This window comes from Ceratotherium simum, chromosome 35, assembly GCF_057802395.1.
Source record: "Ceratotherium simum simum isolate JZ-2026a chromosome 35, ASM5780239v1, whole genome shotgun sequence".
Classification (NCBI taxonomy): Eukaryota; Metazoa; Chordata; class Mammalia; order Perissodactyla; family Rhinocerotidae; genus Ceratotherium; species Ceratotherium simum.
The window spans coordinates 3808474-3835620 of NC_141934.1; the positions used below are offsets into that span (position 1 = coordinate 3808474).

Consider the following 27147-nt stretch of genomic DNA (forward strand, 5'->3'; position numbering starts at 1 on the left):
GGCACTGTACTTGCCCAGGGGGAAGCACAGAGGGTGGGCTGCGGTGGGGGCGAGGGGGGGGAGGGTGAGGCCTGCTCGCTTGTGCTGCTGGGGCAGGGACAGTCAGGCCATCCCTGGGGACAAGAGGCCACACCTATTCAAATGGCAAGTACCTGCCCTTTGACCCAGCGACCACAACCTGGGGGTAACTCCTGCAGAAATGCCCATGTCTGGCGCAGGAAGATGTCCCCTCAGTACTGTTGAACAGGGGCGCTGTGGTGCCCCCACCACACTTTAGACAGGGTGCCCCTTTTCTCTGCTGGCCAGACCCTGCCCATGGGCCTTCCTTTGAGCTGGGCCTCTCCCAGGGAGACCCCTCTTCTTCAGCCCCAGCCCCTCATCCCTTCCCCAGCCCCACCACTCTTCAACACCCTGGCCTCTGAGCCCCAAATCCATAGGCCCCAGCCTTGCTGCCCTGGTGTGCTGGCCCGCCAGCCCCTGGGCGTTCTCTCCTTCCTGGACACCACTCTGTCCTGTCCCAATTCTCCCTAAGCTGACAGCCTGGCCGTGGTGCTTGGTCCTGCCTGCCCTCTGCTGGCCCCACATCAGTGGCTTTAGGGGTACCCACACCCAGGGCTCCAGCCTGACTGTCCCTCTGGGCACGGACCCCCGACATTTCTGCCTTTCTGGGAGAGTCAGACTCAACACAAACCCAGTCTTGATCCAGCTTGGGGCTTTCCCAGGGGAAGACCCACCCACCAGAACCCAGGAGGGCTCACCCCCTTCCCTGTCACCAAGTCATGCTAGCCCATCTTCTCATGTCTCTTGGACCCACCTGTCCACCTGTCGCTCACCTGACCTCTGTGCCAGCCCATCCTCTCCACCCAACAGCAGGGAGTCTTTCCAAAACACAATGAGATCTGCCACCACCCTGTTCCTTCCCCTGCTGAATAAACACCAGGACCCCCACCCACTCTGCTCTGAATCGGCCGGCACATCCCAGCTCCATCACTTCTTCCACCTCTGTCCCAGAGTGATCTTTCCAGGTGAGGTCAGCTGGGTAGGGGCCATCCTCCCCATTTTCAGAAAAGATAGGTGAGGGGACTCCTCAAGTCACTCACTCAGAGCTGGGGTCTGGGGCTCCCTGTGGGCCTGAGGCTCAGCTGCCTCCCGCCCATCTCCCCTCGGCCCACACCTACCACAGGAACAGTCCTTGCCTGGGGCATATCCGCTTCTTGGCTTGTAGCCTGGGGCCTTGGTGTGTGGTGGGCCCTGTACAACGAGGCTGGCACAAACTGGGTCAGGCTTACCTGTCTCTGGGCGGCAGCCCCAAGGTGGACCTGACAGAACTTCACAGCCTGCTCCAGCGCAGCCTCCTCGTCCACCTGAGCAAGCAGATGCCAAGGTCAGAGGGCCCAGGGTGTGGTGGCCAGCCTCCTCCTGGCCCCTGGAGTGTGCAGACCAGCTCGCACGAAGAGCTCGCCGCTGCTGACCCCCCCGGGTCCCAGCCCTGCCTGGGAAGCATGGGCAGGTGCACATCCATCTCCCAGGTCTATACCTCAGGGCCACTGCTCTGAGCCCACCTGGCCCACCAAGTTCATTTCTGCCGTGTGATTTTGTCCTTAGGGGCTGAGGCTGGCAGGATCTGAGCCAGACCCTGCCCCTCAAGCCGGCAGGATGGAGGGAGGGCCTCTAGGAATCTGAGGTCTGGGTGGTGGCAGGTCTGATTTGACTCAGAGACCAAGAGCCCAAGGCACAGGGAGGAGGGAAGGAGGCCAGGGAGGCGTGGGGGCCGCCCTGGATGCACAGCCAGTGCGGTGGGAAGGAGACAGCCGGAGTGTCGGGAGCAGCCAGGCCAGGGCGGGCAGCATGGGGAAAGGGCCCGCCCTCACCAGCAGGCAACGCAACACTTAGTTTTTTTCTAATTAATCAGTAACAAGAACAAATAAAAGTTAATATTGAACACTGGTGAGGTGGCCATAAAACAGACACTCTCAAAGTGGCACTACAAATTGAGACAATTTGGGAAGAAACTGCATCAGGACGGTCACCCCGTTTGAGCCAGTCACTGCAGATCTGGGGCTTCTTCCTGTGGAAATCATTTTAAATAGAGAAAAAGCTTTGTGCCCAATGCATTAAAAAAAAAAAAGGAAGGCAAAATAAGAGCAACAGAGCCTCCTGATGCCCTTGGGGAGCTGTAGCCACCTTCAGATGACAGCCACAGAGGTCTCTGACCACGGTGGGGTGGGGCCCCGTCTCCCTGTGCTGGATTTGATAAGATCTCTGCAGAGGACTTCATTTCCTTTAAGGTTGAATATGGACTTTTTAACGCTCATTGATTTTCCTTGTATATTTTTCCCAGCTTTATTGAAGTATAGTTGACAAATGAAATTATAGCATATTTGAAGTGCACGACACAATGACCTGACATGCTCCTTGTTCTTCTGACTCTAAACCTATCGCGTGCTCACTGTAGAAAACCTCAAATGTAGGGCAGGGAACAGCAGGGGTGGGTGGGAACAACACCTAACCCCTACTCCCACGGGCAGGCCCTGGCATACCTGGACAGACTGGGAATGACCCTCCATGAGAACAGAGCCGCCACACCCACTCCGCGGTCACTCACCTGCTTGATGAGCATGTAGGTCTCGGACATGATCCTCTCGATGCGGCCTAGGTCATAGGCCACGCTCTTTTGGCCCTGCTGCCACACGCGGTAGGCGTCCAGCAGGAGTGTCTTGCCCGACTCCGTGTCCTCCAGGAGTTTCCTTTTGCGGCTTGGCCGTGGGGGTGGCTCCTCGGGGTGGCTGCCCCCTCGGGCCCCGGTGGTGGTGGCAGTGGTTGGGGCTGGCGGAGCCGGTGTGAGTGGGCTGGGCTGCTGCCGGGCACTGATGCTCAGCTCCTCCAGGGACAGCTCGGCAGGCCGGCTCTCGGGGACCCGATCCCTCGGGGGGCGGCCTGGCAGCAGAGGTGGTGCCCGCTCTGAGTCCAAGCGGCGAGCAGTGGCCTCACCTGTGTCCATGGGCTCAGTGGGCCCAGCCCGGGGGTTCTCCTTGTCCTTCCGCTCCCCACCCTGGTCTGTGCTGTCTCCTGCGTCCATGGCCACAGGCCGGTGGTTGAGGGGGCCCACTTTGCCCCCTGGCTCAACCCCTGGCCCTGAGCCATCAGCCAGAGGGGGCTTCTTGGGGTGGGGGAGGCCCTCCTGGCCATCCTCAGGACTGGTCTTGTGGGAGACGTCGGTGGTCATCCTGGCTCTGGGGAGGCCACAGGCCGTGGGCCCTGGGTGTTCTGACCCCTGTGAGAAAACCCAAGGTCAAAGACTCCGTGTCTTTGGTGTCTCCATGACAACAACGCACCCCTGGACGCCAGGTGTGCCCACCCCAGGTCTCTCCCACCCAGAGCCACTCTGGTTCTGCCCATCTGCTAGCTGGCCAGTCCTGGGCCCAGAGACCTATCCGAGGAAGGCCTTCCCTGCTCTGGAGGTGGCGCTGCTCCAGAACAGGCCTGGCCTGTACAGAGACGGCCCTCCTCTAAATGTGGGCCTCAGGGCAGCCCTGGGTGTCTGACTGACTGGGAGGTGATCTGCCAGAGGCCACCAAGTGTGCTTGCTGCAGAGCCAAGTCCTCCTGTTCTGGGCTCTCTCGTACCCCTAATGCACAGAGGCTGGGGGTGGGGGTCACCACCCTGGGCTCTTGCACTACGGCCTAGCCAGTCCTACTGGGCAGGGGACGCTGCAGCCAGACTGCCCAAGCTCAGGTCCTATGGCCCCACCTGCTAGGCTGGTGACCTAACCCCCTGGGCCTCAGGGTGTTCAGCTGTGGAATGGGGCAAGGACTGCACCTGCTCTGAAGGGTGAAAAGTGACTGTGTGCATGGTGCTCTCAGAGGCCTTGCCTCAGCCCATCCTGAGCTGGCCGGGGCGAGGATGAGGGGACGGGCAGCTTCACCATCTGCTTCATTAGAGCTGTTGCTACCCTGAGTTCATCCTCTGGGCGGGTTGTACCGCTCAGGTAGCAGCCTCAGGGAGTGTCACTATCGTCCTCACTGACTACGAGTCCACGTTGACCAAGTGCCTCGTTAAAGTGCCTGCAAATACGTTATCGTGCCCACCTTCCCCACCTGGGGAGGCAGGAGGGCGCTACTTCACAGGTAGGGACAGGGGACCTGCTGAAGGGCATGAGTGTGAGAACAGCAAGGCTGGGTTCACCATCTGGGAGACAAGAGGGGCAGCGGGTGGCGTACCTCTGCGAGCTCGCTCAGTGTGTCCTCCAGCACCTTCACAGTGAGGATGAAGGCCCGCTGTGCCAGAACCTGGCGGTCGGCATCTCTCAGATACTTCCTGCAGACACACAGGGGTGGTCAGAGAGGACGGCAGAGCCACGTGGCACTGCTGGATGGTGGCCCGTGCCTCTCCCTGCCCCCGAATGCCTGCTGGTCCCTCAGCATCCCACCTGCTTACCTGCCTGGGGTCCACTCCCCAGATGGCTGCCCTGAGCCTCTTCACTCCACACCTAGCACGGGCTGTCCTGCGCCCTCCGGTCCTGGCCGTGCGCAGGATGGGCAGAGCCAGGCTCAGTGAGAGCTGCGGCGTGTGGCTTCGCCCCACAAGCCTATTTCCAGTGCGCCCCAGGCCCCAGCTGGTGGCCCCTCCCCAGCTCCTGGCAGGCCGCAGGGAATGAGACAGTGAGAAGGGGAGGCAGTGCAGGCAGGCAGGACAGCTGCTGGCCTCACCGCCGGGCCGGACCACATTTAAGCTGCATCTCTCCCGGGATTCCCCCACAAGCCCTACAAGTGGCACCTGTAGCGGACGTTCCTCGCTCCTAGGTGTCCCACCCTCTCTGACAGAAGGATCCCTGGTTACCTCTGAGGCCCAGGCCCCCTGTTGCCTGGCCTCACCTGGGGTGCCTGGTTATCATTTGGACACCTGTTTTCCCCACAACCTGTCAGCATCCCTGAGAGCCCCAAACTGGGGGGAAGCAGGAGGTAAAGAAGGGCTGGCTTGACCAGAGTCTCAATGTGGAAACCAAATTCAGTGGGGAGAGCCTGTGTTCGCCTAGAGTGCCCTGGGCAGGAGCGCCCGGGGATGGGGTGGTGGTGTTTGGGTTCTAGACACTGGGACAGAGAGGCCCCTGAAAAGAAGGGCTAGTCTGGGCTCCCCGACTAGCGGAGAGAGGCCCTGGGTGGACAAGGTGGAGGGGCTCCTGCTGGACAAGGGAGTACGTGTGCTCCCGCTGACCCACGGCAGTGCCAGCCACCCCTGAGGGGCTGACCACACGTGGGCTGGGCCCCACCAGCGCCAGGCAGCGGCACTCACTTGCCCTGGTCCGGGGTCCGCTGCAGCATGCAGGACACCTTCAGCAGGGTGCTGTGGTCCCGCAGCTGGGCCAGCACCTTGAGCAGCAGCACGATGGAGCGGTTCATGTGCCAGGCGAAGCTGCCCGGCCGGTCAATCTCGTCCACGGGGATCCGCCAGATGCCCTGTGGGATGGACAGGGGCGGGTGCGTGAGGAGGGCTGTTGCAACCAGAGCCTGCCATGCTGCCAGAGGGACTCCACCCCATCGAGGGCTCCTCAGACCCCTCTCGATGTCCCGAGGGGTGCAGAGTGTGGCCACCCCCACCTACTTCCCGACAAATGGCCGCAAAGTATACCCGCACCCTCCTCTTTTCAATGGCTGCGTGGCACAAGTTTACTCGATCTGTCCCCTGAGGGAAGCACGCAGGTCGTGCTAAGTACAACAGCAGAACAGGAGAAACCCGGTGGCGATGCATCTCCACACAGGTGCTGATTCTGCCACGGGACCAATTCCTAGAGGTGAACTGATGGGTCAAAAGGTGGCTGCTGTGAACGTCCGCTGCTCGCTAGACAGGCTCCCACGTGGGCCCCACCCACGTGCGCTCCCTCCAGCAGCACCAGTCGAAAATGACCTGCAGCTCCCAGGATGCCTGGGGTCCCTCCAACCTGCCTTTGTGCAGCAGCTCTGGCCACACCCCCCCAGCCCTCACTTCTTGCCCATCCAAACCCACTGTCTGAAGGCTGAGCTGTGACAGGGATGGCTCTGGGGAGCCCCCCGACTATCACCCTCAGCCTGTGCTTGGCCTGCTGCGGCACTGGGCACCCTGCCCATCACCAGCTCCAGGGGCCCTGCAGTGTCCCCGAGCTCAGCATGGTGTCTGACACCTACTTAAGTCCAGTCAAGGTGTGGGGAAGGCATGGTGCCTGGACATTAGGAGTCACGTCCATGGGGCAGGACCTCAGGGGCCTGAAAGAAGCTGGCAGGCTCCCAGACGGGTCCCTGTAGACAACACCCTAGAGAAATTCCTGCCCAGAATGGACTAGAGCGACACATGGGGCCCAGGGCAAGGTGTCCAGGCGGTGCCCCTCCTAGGGCCCTGTTCCCATGGGTGCTCAATGACTGTTCACAGCACCCACTCTGCTCCAGCAGTCCCAGGAGGAAAGCCAGGGCACCTCCAGCCCTGAGCCATTCAGGCAAGAGAGGAGCTGAAAACCCTCAGCTCTGAGTCCCCGCAGCCTCCACACTGCGTCACCGGGCTCACCCGGGCAAGCTGGGGGCTCTGTGTAGAGGCTGGCAGCCACCCTCCATCCCCAGCAGTGCCAAACAAGGCACCAGCTGCCCTCCTGCCCCGTCCAGACAAACCAGGAGGCTGAGCCCACCTCACCCAGGGCACTGACACTGATGCTGCATCTTCCCACCGGGCAGACATGGCTTCTGCCACAGTGCAGGAAAGGCTGCCACTAGAGGAGCTGATGGATGACTCAAGCAGCTGTCTCAGCCAGTGTGGTCCTGGTACCCTGCCCCAGGTGTGATGGCAGTGGGCAAGAAGGTGCCGTCTCTGTCACCTGCTGGGCCCAACAGTGTAAGACTAAGGAAGGCCCTGGCCCTTCTGAGGCATTACAGAAATCACCGTGGGCCTCACCATAGCCTCGCAGAGCGCAGAGTGCACAGTGATGCCAGGGAGGGCGGAGCTCAGAGATGAGGAGCGACTCCTTCAGGGTCACACAGTGTGAGGGGCGGCCCCAGGGTTGGCCCCTCACCACTTCCACAGCTGTGAAGATGGGGAAGACGAGCCCAGCGAGCCCAGAGGGAAGCCTCCACCACCTGCTCCGGCCCTCCACTGTTGGCCCGAAGCTCCTCTGCACACCTGACAGGAGAGAGAAAAAGCCAGAAGCACGGCCCGATATGTGCCAAGACTGCAGGTGGGTGCCAGGGCTGGCCCAGGGCCACAGGCCGAGCTGGGGATCTGCGTGTGACTCCACTGCTCCAGGATCTCACTTGTCCTGGGGGCAGAGAGGGACGTGCTCTGCTCAGCAGCATCAACCACAGGGTCCAGAACGACCCTGGATTTCACTGAATCCCCTTCTTCCCCTGCAGAGCTTCCAAAGACTCAAGGGACAGGTGGAGGTCACTCTTCCTCCTATGTCATCCTGCCCTCCAGGCCAGTGGAGCCAAAGCACAGGCTGGGGGAGGGGAGGAAGACAGGCCTGTCAGGGACTCGGGGTCAGCCTGGCTGCGAGGTGGGCAGAGGTAGGGGACATGGGGGCCTCAGATATGGTGCCAACACCTCAAGAGGCTCCCAGGCACTTGGGGTGCCGAGGCACCAAGACCTGTCCCCCACACCCTGCCAGGTGGGCACCTGCCTCGGCCTGCACATCTGGGGAGCTCACCACCTCTGGAGCTGGCCTAGCGCATCTTCCGTTAACTATAAGAAAAGATTCCTTCTTCACGCTGGGCTGTAACCCCAGGGTTGTCCCTACGCCACTGCCCCATCCAACTGCACCCTGCACCCCAAACACCCCTGCCCCAGCCCAGGCCTCATCTTGCCTCTTCCTTCCACTCTCGTCCCTCAACCATCCACCCCACCTGGGCCAGGACAAGTCTGGGAAAGGATAATGTGGCTGCATCCATCCCCTGCTTACACCCTAGACAGCTGCCTTCACCCACCTCAGCTGAAGCTGGAGCCACGCTGGACTCCGCACCTCTCCTCCCTCAACTCTGGACACTCCCCACCCTGCGCACAGCCAGGAATTTCACGCTGCGCATCTTTCCTGGTGCCCTCCTCCCTCCTCCGCCCAGCCAGCTCTCCTCTATCCTCCCAGGCCAGGTTGTGATGTTGCCTCCTCTCTGAAGCCCTCCTGGCTTGCGACCCTCCTAAGACTCTGTCAGGACCACTGGAGGTCAGCCCCTCAGATGTCAGGGGTCAGGTCTGTGGCTGGGAATGCATCCGGGCTGGAAGTGGGTCTGCTTCAGCTCCGGGTCCTCAGGGCCCTGACACAAACCCAGCAGAGCAGGCGACGTGCCCAGCTTGAGAAAGGCTTTCTGCTCAGGGAAACCTAGCTCCTATATCTCCCTGCTGGCCCCTACCCTGGAGATTTCCAAGGGAGGCAGGAGACAATTCTGTTCATAGAGAAACTAATGCTCTTCAGAGCTCTGGCTGTGTACATGGGCCCTACACTGGGTCGGGGGGCCTCTTGGCCAAAAAGGCAATGACAGCCCAGTAGTGAGCAGCACACTCACTGGGAGCTGGCAGGACCTCGGGCTGCACACGGGTGCACTGGACAGGCTCCTGGTCAGGCAAGGGCTGGCTCTTTTCTCTCCTGAAAGGGGGCTGAGGAGGTGCTGTCAGAGGTTAAACACCTTTGGCCCTCTGCAGGGCGGGCCAGGCAGGCACAGCGGATCTGGCAGATGGCAGGGGGCATGAATAGGGCCCCTGCAGAGAGGGATCCCAAACTCCTGCTCTTGCTCCCAAGTTCTGGAATAAAAGACCCAGGGCATTTATCTGGTTTTTTCCTTTGGGGGTGGGTGGGATGTGCTGAAATGAGCCAACAAGTATGCTGAAAAAACTCCCTGGAGGGCCTACCGTACCACCCCCTGAAGTGGCTAACCTGGGACTGTGAGGGGCGGCCTGACACCACTACCCCACCAGGAACTGGATGGAGGTGGGGGCTGTCACCTGCTCATCGAAGCCAGACAATGCCTCGGTTAAGACACTTTCCTACACACTGAGGTGGGTCTGCCTGCCACTCGCTCCCCATCATGCCACAGCACCACTTGCCTGCCTGTCTCACCCTCTGAGACTGCCCTCCCCGCACCACCCGCTTCCTCCTGCACCCCCCACTTCCTCCTGCACTCCCCTCCCAATTCCTAGTATGCTGATCTGGGCACTGACGAATCTGGTGGCATCAGAGTTACACAAACAGGAACATTTTTAAGCACACTTAGCTGGCTGAACCTGCTCATTGTGTAGGTGGGAACCTGAAGCCCAGTGAGGGGCAGTCTGTCCCCAGCAACACTGCCCAGTGAGGGGTGCCTGCCTCCAGCCCTTCTGCTGGACTGCAGCCAAGCCTGGACTGTGTGTGGATTCCCTCCTCACGTCCAGGGTCACTGGGCCACCTTCCACCACAGCTACTGATGGAGCGCCTGGCAGAGCAGCCTCTCCCTGGGCCAGGCACACCTGCAGTGATCACTCTTGGGGGAGGCACAGAGCCAGGACGCACCCCGTGAAGACAGGTCTAGTTTGCATCACACGCCTCAGGGCACGGTTTAGATCTCTTCACACAACGGCTCCCTATTCATTTCCTTTCCAGACATGTGCCCACAGACATAACATAACACCTATTCCAGAAAGGATGGAAGACCAACCAAACTGGGCAGCGAGTTCACAGAAAACCAGAAGGGAACCACAGACACCATAAGCCCTGGGGAGGCTCCTGCAGCCATGAGGCTGGCCTCCAGGGACAGCTGGCCTGAGGGCGCAGAGCAACCAGGCAGAGTCAGGAGCTGGCAGCCTGGCAAGCACGCCAACAACTCTGCTTTCTGCCTGAACAGGCAGAGCTGGGCTTCTGTGTTTGTAGAGAAAGCCCCAACGATACCAGCAGCCCCAAGACAGGAAAGACACGTCCCGTCCTCCACAGGGGAGGGGAAGAAGCTCAAGCACACCCCTCATAGTGCCCCTCAGGAAAAGACAGCCCTCCCACGTCATGCCTGTGGAGGACTCCAAAGCCCCTGAGTGACCCAGGCCGCTAGGGAGGGTCGCCCAAGGAGGGGACAGGCACTGCTTGGGGTCTGGCCCCAATGCACCCACCTGACAGGACACGTGTGCAGGCCTCAGGGAGGGCGCAGGGACGTGCCAGGGGGTGGCTGAGGGAGAGCAAGCTGGGGTGATGAGAAAGGGGTGGGCAGCAGCACCTGAGAGGAAGACCGGCTGAGAGCAGAAGGAGGGATGCCAGCACTGGGGGCCTGAGGGACAGGCTGAAGCAGGACCACAGGTGGGCGAGAGCACAAGTGGGAGCCAGGGGCAGCAGGGACCCCAAGAGGAGGGGCTGGGATGGGGAGCACCCGCGAGGGAGGAAGGCAACACTGGTGCTGGGCTAGTTCTCCTAGTTCTCCCCCTGCGCCCCTGTCCAGCTGCCCTCCTGTCCTGCTGCTGTGGCCTCCCCCCAGACTTCCCTCCTCCTGGTCCCAGTCCCTGGCTGGGTGATGCCTGCTGGGAGAGCTGCCGGCAGTTGGGGGCGCACAGCGGCAGCCTCAGAGCATTTAGAAACACTGGGACTGTGCTTGAAGCTCTGCCCGTGTGCCAAGTGTCTCATCTGGAGCATCTCAGCTAACGTTACCTCAACTTGTTGGAGTGGTTCTGGGCTCCTGGCTGACAGACGAAGTCACCAAGAGCTGAATAACCACCTGAATAATTCATAGAGCTGCAGACTTGGGCCGAGTGCTCGACACAAGTGACCAACCTGAGTCTTGAGACTCCTCCTGCTGCTCTTGAGGAAACAGGGCTTCAGAAACTGAGCCCCACAGCTGGTGGAGCCTAGGGGTCTGCAGTGGGTGGGGTCAGCCACTGTGGTTGGGCACTCTCAGAGGCTTTTCTGGGGGAGCTGAGAGCTGGGTCGGTGGAGGGGGTAGGTGCTGCCAGGCCAGCCTGTGCTCTTGCCCATGAATGCATTGTCCACTTACAAGGGGGGCTGGAAAGCAGGACAAGGCTGGTGTCTGGGCAGGAGGGCTGTGAGACTTTGGCCTCCGGTCACCACAATCCTGACAGGTAGCACCCCAAGGAGATGACAGACAGCAGATATCCTGCTGTCATGGAGCACTGCTCCTGGCTGCCAGGTGCCAAGGCTGTGTTCAGGCCTATGGCTCATGCTGCAGGGGCAGGGACTCCTCTCTCCCCAGACTCCTGCTAGGCTGGCCAGTCCACATCTCCCTAACCATCTCAGTGTGGAAGGCCCCACCCATCCATACTTCTGGACCCCCAGCTCCCTGCACACCAGTGGGCCTGCCACCACAGCCTCTTCACCCGACCCAGGGCCAACTCCGAGCTCCACAGCACGAGCCCACAGATCCAGACACAGTTCTGGCTCTCATGGTAGACCCAATCGCCCTTTGCTGGGCCACTGGTCCGGCCATTCTCGATGGTACAGCCCAGGGTCGTCCGGGGCTCCCAGTCCTACCTGTCACCTTCACGGACCCCACTTTTCAGTCACGGCTCCTCCTGGAGCCTCCTCTACTCCAAGGGCAAAGGCTGAGGCCCCTAGGAAAACAAGCGGCCCAGAAATGCCAGAGCAGGAAAGGCGGCTGGGGAGAAGGGTGGCCCAGTCGGGCTCTGGTTGGTCTGAGCTGCACTCAGACCCAGAGCATAGGCTTGTCACAGAGTGGACAAGGGTTCAGGCCATGGGGGCTGGGTGGGGACTCAGATTCATCCCATGCCCACACTGGCAGAGACTGTCGGAGTGTGTCATCAACCCACTGCTCATTCGCCAGAGGGGAACACTGAGTTCAGAGGACCTGCCCAAGGCTGCCCAGTGACCCTGGGGTAGGACCAAGATGCAGGTGCCAGATTCCCCCTCCTTGGGTCTCTTGCCACGCCATCCCTGAATGCTCACAAAGGAACAAGAAGTCAGCAATGCGGTCTCTGATTTACAGACGTAGAAACAAAGACACCGAGAACCAGGCAGTGATACCAAATCACTTCAGTTTTGAGCCAGGGACTTTGAAGACCTGAGAACACCCCCTCGCAGGGGCAGGCTGGGACTGGAACACCTGCTCGGAGAGGGATGGGGAGCCAGCGTTCTCTACCAGCACCTGAGTGGCTCTGTAGCTTCACAATCAAGTCCCATGGGCCCTGTTGTGGGAATGGTCTCCAGCCTTGGTCTTCAGAGACTCCGCTGGGCTCCTCCTGCTGTCGCCTGCTGCCATACCCACAGGACTCAGTTGTGGCCCTTTCCCCACTCTGTTGCACCTGGGCCATGCCCAGCTGGGTCACCAGGCAAGGCTCAAGCAGGAGGGCAGAGTAATCCCACCTAGGAGTACCCAGAAAGGCCGCAAAGGAGCCGGGCCTGGGTGCCTTGTAGAGCAACTGAGGACGGAAAGGCAATGAGGTGTCAACCCACTCTGGGGAGACCCAGGGTGTTCGCCTGACAAGGCAGCAAGGGGGCAGCTGGGCAGATGGTAGTCTGCCACATGCAGTGGACTCTCCTCTCCAGCTTGCCCCAGGCTGCCTGATCTAGAGAAACTTGTGTCTGCTTGGGGCCTTCTCAGGCCCAGCCCAGCCTCACCAGGGGCTGCCCACAGGGTGGTTTCAAGGGCTGACCTAGCTCTCGAGGTCAGCAGCCAGTCTCAAGGGCCTGAATCCCAGCCTGCCCTGCCACGACCTCCTAGACTCTGAGCTGCCCAGGGGCAGGTGGGGACAGAAGGCAGGAGAGGCGGGCTGCGTCTCTCTTGCTCACCGCCACCTCTGGCCCCCTGAACAGAGCCTGGCCTCCGGGGGGCTCACAACCTATGAGATGAGATAAGTCTCAGGGAGCTCCCGGAGCCCCCGGAGGAAGGGAAACCCGCCACATGAGAGCCAGGCCAGGCAGACAGGGACGTGGGCCCACTGGGACTGCCTGCGGCCCCTCCAGTAAAGAAAAGTTCAAGGTCAAAGCCACAAACCCTGGCGTCCAAGTCCCCTCAACCTCAGAGCAGCTTTGGACGGCTCTGAGTAAGTGCCCAGTGCCGCATCTGCCAAGGCCGGAACAGGCTCTGGGGAGTTTATGCCCCTGATGAATCCCCTTCCGGTGCTACGGAGACCCAATGCAGCAGTTGCTCTGGAGTGACCCCTGGGTCCCCCAGGACAGGTCAGCCTGGCAATTGCTCAGAAAGTCAAGTGCATCCCAGGGATCAGGGGATCAAGTGGATGGGTCAGGCACACCCCCAAAGGAGGTCCCTGCTAGTGGGACAGAAAGCCACCACAGTTGCCATCCAGAGTGAGAGCACAGAAGGGAGGCTGGGACAAGGAGTAACGGGCTAAGAGAACACGGACTTCGGGGAGGAGGTGGTTCAGGGACAGCCAGAGAGAAGCTGGGAAGGAGCAGGAGCCAGAGGAGGGTGCGGGAGCCTCTGCCAAGTGGGGAGGAAATGGGCAGCTCCCTAGGGTCGACCTCGTCACTCTGGTGGTCCTGAACAGAAGGAACAAAGAAATGTGTAATTTTTATTTTACTTTTTAACTCAGGAAACAGAGCACATGTATTCTCCTGTCGTCAAGAACTTCCCACCATTTAAAACAACCACAGCACATCCCCCCCCAGGTGTACTCTAATTCATCCAGTCCCCTACCCTTGGATCTGGATCTGAGTCTTTAGGATTATTATGAAAAATGATGGCTGAATAGCCTTCTACACAGATCTTTTCTCCTTCTCCTGGGGATGGACCCCTTGGAGGGGACCCAGTGTGGGCATGCAGCAGCAGAAGCTCTCCTGGAGGCCGGGCCTGGGTGCCTGACCTAAGACAGTGGGTAAGTGGTTTGTTTTCCTGGGCCCTCCCAGCCCCCAGGCAGCCCCCAGGCAGCCCCACAAGATACTACGAGCAAGGCTTCCCAGGGCGCTCAGCTCCAACACCCCTGTTTACAGAGAACACAGTGCTGCAAAGCACCCAAAGGAGGACCCGTTCCCCCGGCAGAGGGATTCCTGCAGCCCCCCCTTGGCATGGGTGCAGTGGTGACTCAGCGCTCCAAACAGGCGCGGGTGGGGAGCTGGCTGGCATCCCATTCCTAGGAGCAGCAGGCCTGGGGCTATAGGAGCAGGCTGCTTTGAGCTGAGGACCAGCTGCCGCACGGGCGGCTGGAGCTGGAAAGAACGAGCGAGCCCCTCAGCAGGGAGTGGTGCTAGGGCAGGAGATTAAGTGACTGCCCTCCTCACCCAGAAGCACAAAAACTTTCTGCTTTTTCCAAGACAACCTTGGTACTGCAGCCTGACCCTAAGCTGAGCCAGGAATGGGACAGAATCTAACTGTAGACTGAGGCCAGGAGCAGCCTTGGGGAGAATATCAGCGTCCTCCATTGTCTCAGGGAGACACCTGTCACTCACAAACCCATCCCAACCTCCCAAACAGCAAGAGCACTGGGAGAGGGGTGTGTAGGGCTGCACTTGGTGCCCGTGAGTCCCTGGGGCTAAAAGTACTCACAAGGTGCCTGTCCAGCTTCTCCAACACACAATTTCACTTATACCTCACGGGACAGTCTTCCTTGTTCCAGGGCACAGAGCCAGCAGGGAGCTGAGACTACAGCAGAAGCCAGACTCCCCGGCTCTTCCTACTCCACCCCATCTGGCCCCAAGTAAGGTGAGCATCACAGACAGAGCTAGGCCGACAGCGCAGCACCTCGCTGACTGCTGGCCCAGATGGCTCCATCTTTCAGGAGCCGCCCCGCTCAGGAGTCCTGGGGCCTTTGGAGCCAGGACTGAGTTTCCAGGTCGTCAGCTCCCCATCTTCCTGATGCGCTGAGAACTTAAGGGACCTGCCCCTCCCACAGCACTCGGTTCCAGGCTAGAATGAACACCCCTGGGGGCAGGAAGTCCTGCAGCTTCCACTGCAAACCCATCAGGGCCGGCCTCACTGGCCGCAGGCCTGTACAGAGGCCGCCAGGGGCGCCGTTGCCTTCCCCCCACAAGCCCTCCTGGCTGGGCTGCGGAGGGCAAGGGATTCCCGCGCCATCCACAGGTAATGAGTCCCCAGCGCAAGCAGGGGCTGGGGAAGCCTGCAATTTGCCTGCAGCCAGCGCCCGCCCGATTCCAGGCTCTTCTGCCAACAGAGACGTCGCACACTGGGTCCCCAGAACTGGCGGGCTGTCCCTCCCCTCCCCCTCCCGGGGAAAAACAGAAACGACAAACAACTAAGTGCGCGGCGGTAGCCCGGCCGGGCAACTCCGCCGTGGCCCGGCAGGCGTGTGCCGCACCCCCGTCCTGAGCCCCTCTACCTCCTCCCTCCCACTCTGCGGCGGGGCAAGGTCCTGGCCCAGCTCAGAGCTCTAAGCAGGCCGGACGCTCGCAAAGCGCTGGCACCATCTTCCCGCCCCCGCACAGCAGCTATTTATAGCTGGGGAAGCACCGCGCCCGGCGCCGCTGCCCACCCGGCCGGCTGGCTCACCATCCCCGCTCGCGGCCCCGCGCAGCTCCTCGTTGGCGCCACCCGCCGCGAAGTTGCTCAGGCCGGCGGCCGGGCGAGCGGCTTTCGCTTTCGCACGGCGCGGCGCACACCCCCGCGCGCCCGCTCGCAGCCCCAGGCTGGGTCGGGCTGGGCTCGCCCAGGGCTGGCAGCGCAGGCTTCTCCCCTCGTAGCGCGGGCGCGTGTGCGGGCTCCCCCGGTGCCTACCGCCCCCGCGCGCGCCGCCGCCCCGGTCCCCGACCGGCCGCCCACCTGACGCTGTGCAGGATGCCGGCCTGGGGGCATGGGGGCGCCGCGGCCCCGCCGCCGGCCGACTTCCTCCGCAGCGGCGCCCGGGAAACCACGGCCCGCGGGCTTCCTGCTGCGCCTGGCGGGCCGGGGGGCCAGGGCGGGGGGCGGCTGCCCGAGCAGACCCGGGGAGGACTGAGCAAAAGCTCCGGAGAGCAGAGAACCAGACGGGCAGAGGAGGAGAGGGGGTCGCAGCCCAGGCCCCCGCCCCCGTCCCCCGGCCCCGGCAAGTTCCTACCCGCCGACTCCGCCGTGGCATCTGTGCAGCGGAGCCAGGGCGGGCGCCGGGCCATGGCCGCGGAGGCTCGCTCGTTCGCGGCGGGCCGGGGTGGGGCGGGCAGAGCCGGACGGGCGCGGGCGCTCGCTCGCTCGCTCGGTCTGGAAGCGGGCCCAGCAGCACAACTGACTTTGGCCGGCCAATCCTCGAGGGTTCCCTGGCCTGGCCGGGCCGCCGGCGAGGCGGTGGTGGGTTGCTGACCCGCCGGCAGGCGCAGCCTTCACCGCAGGAGGCTGTGGGACGGGGCAGCCCGGACGGAGAGGCGTAGGGGGGCCAGGAGTGCGGAGGGCCGGGCCGGACTGTCCCCAACCTGCACGCGGTAGTTATGTGAACGGCGCCCCCTGTAGTTGTGCCACACGAGGGCCCCGTAGGGCAGAGGTGTGGGTGTGTGGGAGACACGCAGCCACACTATGCTGTCCTTGCTGATGCAGTCGGGCAGTGGGAACTGAAGTGAAGACTTTCCCAGGAACATCCGGGGGGGAGGGCAGAACTAAGATGCCATGGCAGTCCCCCAGTGGGCTTCACAGCTGGCAGGGGCCTCATTTTCCAGTTGGGCTGGAAGTTGAGGCCCAGCAAGGAGAAGGCGCTGGGCTAAGGGTGGGAGTGGTGGGGCTGGGCAGAGGCCAGGTAGACTCCAGACACCCCCTCAGCCTCTGCATTCCAAGAACAGCAGCAGCACCACTCCTTCTCTGCACAGAGCAGCTGTGCAGGGCTGTGGGAGGGCTGCTCTCTAATACATTAGCTCTGCTGATGCCTGGAAGGGGGTACTATGCCTATTCTGCAGATGAAGGATGGGCTCAGAAGAGAATAGCCTCACCCAAGAGCATACAGCCATGCCCCTGGCAACCACAGCTCCAGTGTGCACAGAGCACCTTCCTCTCCCATTTCCTATGGGGCAGGCTGCCCCAGGACTGTCCACCAGTTCTTAGCTGCCCCCTCCCATCCCAGCTGAGGAGAGGCCAAGCGCAAGTAGGGACAGGGCTGGATGGAGAAATGCTGGCCCAAGCCCTGGCCTGGCACCAGGGCCCCCCCCCCTTTCTCTCTTACCACCTCAGCCCAAGAGCTCTTCTCCCTTTTCCCTCCCTACACACCCAGAGGCCTCAGACCCACCTGGCTCGAATCCTGATGACACCTGTCCTGGTGACATCTCCCGTGAGCCAGCTAGTTCCTACCTGTCCCACACTTAGTGTTCGCAGGCTTCCCACATGCCCTTGCCTGTGCCCCCAGTCCACATTGGCCCAGGTCCAACCTTCCCCTTCCGCCAGGGTGATGACGTACTCTCTGCCTCCTGCCCTCCCTCCCTCCTGGGGGCACAGAGGCAGCGTCTTGGCAGCCCCTGGAGGATTACCACTCCCTGTCAGGTGCTGGAACAACCAGGCCAGGCCTCCTAGAGATCACTCACCTATAGGGAGATAGGCATGAACACAAGCCACTCCAGGGCTGTACAAGAATGACAAGGGGCTCCCGACTGAGTGCTCACCACTGGTTGGGTCTCATGCAAGTTCTAAATCTATGTGTCGCTGAAGCCATAACAGCCCCTCACCATCTACATTTAAATTGTCACTTGACACATGTGGAGACAGGTTCAGAGAGGGTGGGCACTGGTTCAGAGTCACACAGCAGTAAGGCCTCTATGGTTGGGACCTGCCCCCAAGCCTGGCCGGCTCCAGAGATGGTTGGGCCACTCCTCCCCGCTGTCCCCAGGGCTCGGGGGGCAGACGCTCGACGCTTGCGCCTTGCACAGCACATGACCATGGTTCATACCTTATCCACTTCCTGTAAGCCTGAGTCAGAGCAAAGGAGGCTGAGAACATGTGCTCATCACACCTATGCCAGTAAGAAACGGTCTGTGTTGAGCATGTGGTTCTCTGGAAACTAGCCCTGCATCAGGAGTCCTCTGGGTCTGATCCCTGGCAGCACCCAGCTCTCCCCAGCATAGGAGCCTCCTACACAGAGCTTGGGACTGGTGCTCTCAGGAGCACACTGGGGCCCAGGGTGGGCTAGGGCAGCCCAGGGACCCAGGGTCTTGGCTGTCACAGCAGGAGGGAGGCCTGTGGTAGGTGAGGGGGACTCAGGGGTTCTGTACCAGGCCCCCACTGAGCAAGGCCTCTGGGGAGACTGCCCTGGACGAATGTCTGCTCCCAGTGGTCTCTGGCTTCCTCGGCCCTGCTCCCAGCATCACACAGTGCCCTGCACCCTGAGCCCTGGTTTGTGCCAGCCCTCTCCAGAGCCCCAGGAAACGGCACTGCCTCTCTAGCTGATAGGCCAGAGCACCGAGGCCCAGAACAGGGAGGAGAGGGTCACCCCCTCTGACCCCTAGGGGGAAGCACTCCTGTACACACTGGGAGCCCCATGGGGCTTCATGTGAGAGCGCTGGGACAGTGGATACCAGTGGGCCTGCCTACACTAGATTCTCGAGAATTCCTTGCACCCAAAAGAGCCTTGTGCCCCTCCTGGGACTTGTCAGCACCCTATGCAGGAGAGCCCCAGGGGTTCTAGTTGCCCACAGAGGACCTGGATATGCAGGACACAGGCCTCTGACCACTGCCCGGGAGAGACAGTCACTCACCGACCTCAGGGCCACCCCTGAAGGCCTAAGAGATTGGGGGCTCCTGCAGTGCTCTGCCAGCCTTGGGGGCCCAGGAAGCCAGGCCACTCTGACCACACTCACCCACAGGCCAGCAAGAGCCCCAGTGAGCAGAGAGGGGCTGGTCTAACCTGAGCTGGCTGCTCTGGGTCAATCCTGGGGGTTGGGGGTATCCATGGGCGCCTTCCTGGGTGCTCAAGGGTGTGCTCCAGCCTGTCCCTGTAGTGTTGCTCTTGCTCATTGGCTTAGTCACAGCGAGTGCCCAGGGACTCCCTGAGCCTGGGCATGCACCTGGGAAGAGGACTGACGTTAGAGGAGGGAGTACTGGCCCTCTGAGAAGCCCCTCGGCCTCGGGGCAGGACAAGCCCCACACTATCAGGGTGCCTCACTGCCTCTCCAGGGCACGCCTGACCTTAACCCTCCCAGAGCCAACTTCAACAATCGACCATAAGAAGAAAACAAACGTCCCGAGGACCGCGCCTGGTCACCATGGGGGCTTCCCAGGCAGACCTCTCTCCCTGCTCCAGCTCCAGGACAGATGGGTCAACACAGAGAGGGTGAAGATGGTGGCAAAGGCAACAAGTAATTGGCCCTGAGAGCCACCTCCCCATCCCCCTGCCCACGGGCCCCTGCCAGGGCCTTACTTACTGACCTCTTCTGCATGGGAGGGCTGGAGGCCAGGAGGAAGACGTGGCCAGGGCTGAGCTGGGGACAGAAATGGCCTGCAGGCACAGACCCATCCTCCTGCCCTCTGTCCAGACCCCAGGCCCTCCTCCCCGTGTCGCCCTCACCCCGGCAGCCCTCACTACCTGCATGGCCTGGCTCTCTCTCCTCCTCGCCCTCCTCCTTGGCCCCAAGGGAGAGGCTCTGGCCCAGCCCCAGTCAAGGGCCAGCCCTGGGAAGCCCTGACTCTTCATGTCCCCCAAGTGCTGCCCACCTAGCATACCCTGGCAGCCACGCTGGGAAGTTGGGTGGTCAGCATTCCTCTTGCAGCTCCCACCTGGACTCCCTCTGCCCAGCCTATGCTGGCTCCTCCCATTTATTCTCTACACCGCAGCCATTTCTGAAATGCAAACTGCCTGCTGCTCTTACCCTAGCTTCCCCCAAAGTGCCTGCATTCCAATGGATGGCTGCAGAGAGGGAGACTGAGCTGGCAATCTGGGAGCCCAGGGGTGGTCCCCAAATTCAGAAGGAACCAGAGAAAGTGAGACCAGATGACTATGGCCTTGTCTGTGTGTGTAGCCCCTGGCAGAGGCAGACAAGGGGAGGAAGATTAGTGGGGTCAGAGAGCAAAGTCCGGAACTGTCCCAAGATGGTGGTGTGGAGTGAGAACAGCAGAGAAAGATGAACAATGGCCCTGGGGGCAGATGCCATCACCCCATGCTATTCCCAAGGTCAAGAGGCATGCTGTGGGCCTGGGTGTGCAACCCAGACTAACAGGGGGAATGTGTGCCTGGGGCAAGCAAGCAGACAGGGCAGACAGGGCATTGCTCACACCTCTCCTGGCTACCTTCTGGTCACCCTGGCAGCACAGCTCCCCTGAGTGGCCACAAGTCTCCTTGGAAATATGTGCTTGGCCTCGGGCTCATGTGGCTGGTGAGGGTAAGTACCCCATAAGGCCCTACCCTAAGCAGAGGTGGGCTCCTGGCCCTGCAAAGCCAAGGCCCAGACCCTAGAGCTGGGCTGCTGCCTGAGACGTTGCGGCTGAGCTGCCCAGAGGACCATGTGGCCCCAGTGGCCTCCTGCAGCCATTGCTTCTCAAGACCTGAGCCAATGTAGATCTGCAGGTCACTCCTGGTTCCTTTCTGCTGGCTGTTACCTCAGTCCCCACTTGACCTAACCCCAGTCTTCCCCGAGCCTGGGTCCAAAGCTGCCTTTTAGGTGGCAAGAATGCTTCTTAGAGTTAACAATCTAAATTCTCAGCCTTGGAGCTATGAGCTACCAATTGGTTTGGAGGCACTGGCCTTGCGACTACTTGCTTGCCTCCTTGCTGTGGGACACTGGCTCTGTCAGTGTGCCTGGGTAACCTCCCTGCTGAGAGCTTGCCAGCCAGAGACTGCGGGGCCTTACAGTCCCACGCCAGCCAGCTTCCTCTCCCTTCCCTGATGGCTGAGAGAGCGAAATGTGCCTTTCTTCCCCAGGCACACGGATATCCAGCTACAGCCCCACTTCATTCTCCCATGCTAGAGCTTCTGGTTTGCAGAAATTGTGCAGACTGCACTCTACAACTCCAGGTGTCTTTGATGTCATGGAGTCCAGCTGCTTTGCCTGTCTGACCCATGAGTGAGGACACAGGTGGGGATCAGGGAAAGGACCCGCCCAGGTAAACACAGCCCGGCTGCCACGGGCAGAGCTTGATGCAAGGATCCCCATCCCACAGTATAGGGCTGCGTCCGCCTCAACAGACAGCGGCATCCATGCCACACTCACCTCCATGGGGACCAGCCCTCGAGCCCTTGCGTGCACACGTTCCCATCAGCACCTTACCAAGAGGGAAATGCATGCTTCAGGAGGGCTGTGCCCATGTCCCCAGTCATCATGAGGCAGAGTGAGGGTCTCAGTCACAGACACCAGGGCTTCCATGGGCAGGCACTGATGCAGCCGTGGCCTACGTCAGCTCAGCTGACCTGGCACTTCCAGCCCAGCTTGGGGCTCAGGAGCAGAGCCGACCACAGAGGGAGAGAAATAAGGACAAGGGCGGGGGATAGGGCAGCTTCCTGGGGAAGAAGCAGCAGGCGTCTGGGCTTGGTGGACAGGGAGCTTTCCATACAGGGGAAAAGAGTAGAGAAGAGACAGGTGGGGGACCTTGACAATCAAGGACAGCCAACGGGACCATGTGGAGGGTGAGGGGTGCTTAGTGTGTGCAATGGGGCTGCATGTGGCCTCTGTGGAGAGAGGGGTTTCAGGGGGCCTGAGGAACAGGCAGGACAGAGAAGGGGGGCCAGCAGGCTCTGCGGCCCCTCAGGGTGAGTTGGGACCTGGGGTGTGATCTGATGGGGCCCCTGAGAGCCTCCTCAGATCAAGAACACTGGGCTCCTCTGAGCCTGCCCCCACGTCAGGGTTGGAAATGAGAGCTGCTGTCCAGGCTTCTAGAATAGCCCAGTCTTTGGAGGACTGCTGAGTGGCTTCCGTTTCATCTCAGGAGGGGAGCCCACATCCTAGAAAAGCCATGTCTGACAAGCACATTGAGGAAACTAGGACAGTCCATCCATCATCTGACCCCTGGTCCCTAATGAATGGCCTTGGTGGATTTGCGGGCTGTGGCTCCTCTGGCTGGGCTGCTAAGTGAGGGCGCAGTGATGGGACCAGACCAGGATTCAGGCCACGAGTGGCGGCCGGGGCCACGGCCTGTGCCAGGTGTCTCCCCTGGATGGCCCGCACGGGATCCTCATGCAGGGAGGGGCCCGTGAACAGGCGGTGGTGAGCAGGCACTCGGGTGGGATGGGCTGGCCCAACCCCGAGACAGAGAGGAGGTCCTAGGCAGAGCTAGAGCTAATGCCTTCTTGGGGCATTCAGGCTCCCAAGAAGCTCCCGCCCACCACCTCCTGCCCCATGAGAGCCACAGGGAGAAACCCTTCAAATCCTGTGTATAGCATCAGAAGGGGAACAAACTCGTCCAGGCTCTCCCTGTAGAGCAGGGCTCAGTCCCTGATCTGCAGAGATGCCCCCAAACCAGAAGAATGAATTCGAGATGTGACCAGAAGAAGCAACCCAGGCACAGCACCGCTCCCCTCTCTAAAGTGATGCGCAGCCTCTGTTATAGCACAGGGGCCTCCCACCCATGCTGTGAGGGAACGGGACAGGGCTCCATCCCCTAGGAGTGGGGTCACCCGTTCAGAGCGGCTCCCACACCTGCAGGATGCTCCTGCCGGCCAATGGCAGAACGCGGTGTAGGTCCAACTCCAAACACAGTGCTCTTCCACAAGCAGAGCCACACTGAGCTGCAGCGAATGTGTCTGATTACTCTGCGGCCAAAACATACCCTCCTCCAGACTCCCTTCCACCACTTGGTCCCACCCCAATATTCTCCCCAACCTCTCTAGCCCCCAGGCCCTTCCCCAGGCCTACCCTCCAAGCTACGCAGCCCACTGCTCTGAGAGCTTCCCCTTTGACCATGGTAACTCCCACCTGGACACCCCACAGCGGGTCCCACTGCTGCAGGACAGAGCTAGTCTGCTGACTGTGGATGCAGGTGGCCCTCAGGACGGGCCCATTCTACCTTCTCCACTACTGCCTGCCCCCAGCCCCGTGACGATTCTCCCACGTCGCGCAGCGTCCCTGGGTTCTCTCTCCTGGGATGCCTTCTCCCACATCTGTGTGACAATCTGGCCAACTTCAAGGTCAGTCCAGGCCTCCAGGAGTGCTCCTGACCACCTGCCCCCCTTCCACTTGCCAAGGAGTGGTAGCAACCCTCTCCTGCATGCACAGCACCCTGAGACTCACCAGGAGCACACGCACCGTGCCTATGCTAAGTGCTGAGGGTGGGTACTCACACTCACCTCACAAGGAAGTGAAGCAGAGGGCAGTGGGCTTGAAGCCAGTCAGAGCCCTCCCTCTGAGCACTCACTGTGGCCCTGAGGACAGCTATCTCCTGTCTCCCAGGAGAGGGCTCCTCATCTGCAGCCCCTGGGGGCCAGTCTTCCATTTCAAAGGCTCCACACCACCACCTCACTGGGTTTTCCATGCCCCTGAGGCAGGGCCAGGTTCATTCTGCACCCATGAGGAGCCTGGGCCAGAGCTGAAGCACAGCCTAGAGCCCAAGGCTCCCTCAGCCCTCCTCTGAGTAGGGCCAGGTAGGTCCCTCTCAGGAAATAAAGCCCAGTACTGAGCTGATGGGGTAGGGGTGGCCAGTTCCTGCCGATGCTCCTGCTGTCTGGGGTTCCCTGGGGCTGGTGCTGGGTTGGCCTCCCCTGCAGCCCAGAGCTGGCCCTCACTCGTGTTGGCTGAGCAGTTTTCCCAAGGTCCCTACGCAGGAGCGGTGTGTGTGTGGCTGAACAGAGTCTTCAAGTCTGTGCCCCTACCAGTGACGGGCTAAGGTTCATGAGGAAATTCCATGTGGCTCCACCTGCTTTGACATACCCTAATTTTAGACTTCTTACACATATTTAGAGATCAGAATTTCAAAATCTGTGTTTTTAATCAACCCAATTCCTGCACTTCCTTCAAGAAGCCTTCCCAATTGGCCCTGATCCATCTCACCTTCTCCACTGACCCCAATGAGCCCTGTCGCCCTTGTACTGTTATCCACAAGGTCCCTTCTCCCAGCTCGCTCCTCCTCCTGCAGGGGCCTTCCTACCTGCTCCAGGACCACAATGGCCCCACCCCGCTCCATCCCAGACCACAATGGCCCCGGGGCACATGGCAATAGAGTGCCTTCCAACTCCTGTGATCCTGATAACCCCTGGGTAGGTCTGGTCAGCCTCACTTTGTAGATGAAGAAATTAAGCTTTCCAAATACTGATCGGCTTGCCCAAAGCCACCCAGCTGTATGGGTGGAGCCAGGTGTGGAGCAGGCCTGGGGCTGGCTGGTGCTCCTCCCTCAGCTCACAGGCAGGGAGGGTGAGTGTGGGGACAGCAGAGCGTGGGAGGCCCACAGCCTGTCACCAAGGAAACCAGGCAGGGGCTCCTGGAGCCCGGAGCTCTGGTTTGGATTTCAAACCCAGTGCTGCTCTCTCAGAAACAACTTGGTCAAACTTTCCAAATAGGAAAAGTGGAAAAAAAAAAAAAAGAGAACGAGAGAGAGAGAGAGAGAGAGAGAGAGAGAGAAAGAGGGAGAGAGACAAATTCCAAGACTGAAGCCACCCCAGAAAGAAGGCCTGGACCCTGAGCTTGGGAGGCCTTGTATGGGTCGGCAGAGTGGTGGTGGGGCAGAGACCCTGTGGCACACCAGGGCTATGCCCCTCGTTCCAGGGTGCCTGGGTGGGGCAGGGATGCCAGCCCTTCCTGCCTCTGCTGGAGTGGCTGCCCTTTCATGTTTCCCACTGGGGGCGGGTGAGACAGGGCTCTTTTGGAAAAAGGCTTGGAAAACCACTGACCTCATCCAACTGGCCCACCGTTGGAGATGGGGAAACTGAGGTCAGAGGGGCTGGGACCAGGAAGTCAACAGCAGGACTAAACTCTGAGGGCAGGGCAGCATCTGTCTGCCCCGGAGTGGGTGCCACAGATCAACATCTGTGGATTGGGCCCAACTTGGAAGAGGTGCTGGGGTGTCCCGAGTGCCTGCCACACTCTGGGCACCTCCTGCTGTCCACAAGCCCTGGCCACACCTACAAGGGCTCCTGGCTCCAGGATCCGCGCAGGGCAACCCCAACCCCAGCATTATGCACAGCAAAGGATGGGAGCCCTCAGGCCAGAGTGTGACCTTCAACCCTGGGGCTTAAGGGCAGCCCCAGCTCACCAGAATCCAACACAAACAAAACTTGGTGGCCCTGCCATCAGAGACACTCTTGTATTGGAGCAACTGCAACACTGCCCGTCCCTGGGCCATGGGAGGTACCGCCTGGGCCCCTCACTCAGCTCCCATAGCCAATGCCCATGGCCTTAGGAAATCCAGCCTCCCTTGGTGGCCTCTACTCTAGCTTAGGATGCCTCGGGGTGGCCGAGGGCTACCTCTTTGAGCCCCCCTGAGCGCACCAATGACCTGCCTGGAGGGACGCCCAGGAAGCCTTGGCAAGGAACAGGAGATGATTGGACAGGAGGTGCCCCAAGAGGCAGCAGCCATGGGCACAGCTCCGGGGTGGGGAGGGGGGACACAAAAAGGCCACTGAACACATCCTGCCCTCCCCTCTGCCACACCCAGAATCTTCCCTAGTGGAGGATGCTATTGTTCACTGTTTTTATCGTCCAGGCAGATTTTTTGGAGCAGAATGGGAATGTTAAATGGGGACAAGAACAGCCAAGCAGTCACCTGTGATGTGGCGAGGGCTAGGCAGGGTAGGGTGGGTCCCTCTCGAGTGACCTAGGGCTCTTTCCCGCCTTCCCAGGACAGGGCAGTCACACACTCTGGTGGGGGGTGGGCCCAGAACAGGCCATGTTCTGGCTGCACCAGGCTGCTCCTTGGGGCTCAGATGTGCAGCTCGTGGCTGCCTCAACACAGTGTTGGGACCACAGGGCTCTCAAGTGCCAAGTGCTGGACACTCACCTCTCCCATCTCACAGACAAAGAGACTGAGTCTGAGTCGAGTGGTCACACAGCACCCTGCGGAGGACATGGCGCTTCCACATCCTAGCTCAGTCAGTGGGTGCACCAGGCCCACATAGGTGGCACCGTGGCAGGAAGAGAGCCCTGGACTCAGCTCCTACCCCACCACTCCCTGGCTCTGTGGCCCAGGGCTTGCCACCTCAGTTTCCTCGTCTGCAAACAGGGTAATGTAATGCCCCTCCTTCCTGCCGGGTTTGGATAGGCCAGCTGGTCAGGGCCAGGTGAGCAGAACAGAGCCTGGAGCTGAGGTGGGCAGTCACAGCAGCGTCTGCATGTGTCCACCTCTCTGCCCGGACACCACGGCCACACAGCATGGGCTCCTCTAATCCTGCTGGGCAGGTGCTGGTGGGTGGGGTAGGGGTGCAGGGAGAGGTCAGGCTCCACGGTGTGGGAATCCCAGCTCTGTTCCTCCCAGGCCAAGTGAGGCTGGGCCTGCGCTGCTATCGCCCTCCCCTCAGCTTGCTCATCCTGTGATGGGGATCATGGGGCTGCAGGGAGGAGTAAATGAGGGAGCGTCTGGGAGGTGCCTGCCACCCCTGAGGATCCTCTGCCCCCCATGGAAGCAAGTCCTGTGGCCTCCCTCCCCTTGGCAGAGGCCCACTCACTGACATTCTTTCACAACTCAGCTTAGTAGCCAGGCCACACCCAGCGCCCTCTGCAGGCGGGGGTGGGGAGGTAGGGGTGTGGGGAGGTGATATGAGGAGGGCCCGTGTCTGGAGTGAACACCCAGCACTCCGTGGGCGGAGGGAAAAAAGCAGAGACTGGCACTGCCAAACCGTCTCCTTTCCAAAGGGCATGTTCTAGCAGTGACTGCCACAGCAAGGGCCTGCCAGGGAGCCCCCTCTTCCTCCTGGCCCTGAGATAGGGCACCCACAGCCCCTGCCCCTGCTGGGTCCTGCAGCCGCAGCAGGCTCAGCCCTTCCTCAGCCTCTCTCCCCCCACTCCCAGCCGAACTCAGGCCCTTGGTCTGAGAGGGCTACCTGCCCCACTTCACTTGCCAAAGCCCCGCCATGCCTCCTCCCAGAAGTGCACCTCTCCCCGCCTCTGCTGGCCCGGGGTGCTGCCCCTCCAGACTGCACGCCCGGGCCCGGGGCAGTGTCCCAGAAGGACAAAGCTCAGAGTGCTGGGCTCTGCCCAAGCTGAGACTGAATGTGCGTGCCTCAGAAAGATGTGGCCCGGACACTTATTCCAAGAGCAAATCTCTGAAAAATACCTTGCAGTGGGAAAAGAAGTCCACACTGAAAAATGTTCTTCTCTCCAGGAATGTTAAACAACAGCTCTTGACTGAGCACCCCAAGTGGCTGGGTGGAGGGGACTGAGGGCTGAGGTCAGTTCTGGATGTGTATATAAACACTGCCGTCCCCTGGGCTGGCCAGAAACTC

At 60.9% G+C, this 27147-nt stretch overlaps 1 protein-coding gene across 11 annotated transcripts in view; it reads right to left on the bottom strand.

Annotated features, from left to right (window-relative positions):
* The window catches only part of CABIN1 (calcineurin binding protein 1), a 156286-nt gene that overhangs the window by 8790 nt on the left and 120349 nt on the right, over positions 1-27147 (bottom strand). For all 11 annotated transcript variants that reach the window (XM_087423858.1, XM_087423859.1, XM_087423861.1 and 8 more), the window contains 4 exons: positions 5293-5456; positions 4221-4317; positions 2606-3274; positions 1290-1364 (listed from right to left, as the gene is read on the bottom strand). In XM_087423858.1, coding sequence (XP_087279984.1) covers positions 1290-1364; positions 2606-3274; positions 4221-4317; positions 5293-5456 — 1005 coding nt within the window. The remainder of the gene's footprint in view (positions 1-1289; positions 1365-2605; positions 3275-4220; positions 4318-5292; positions 5457-27147) is intronic.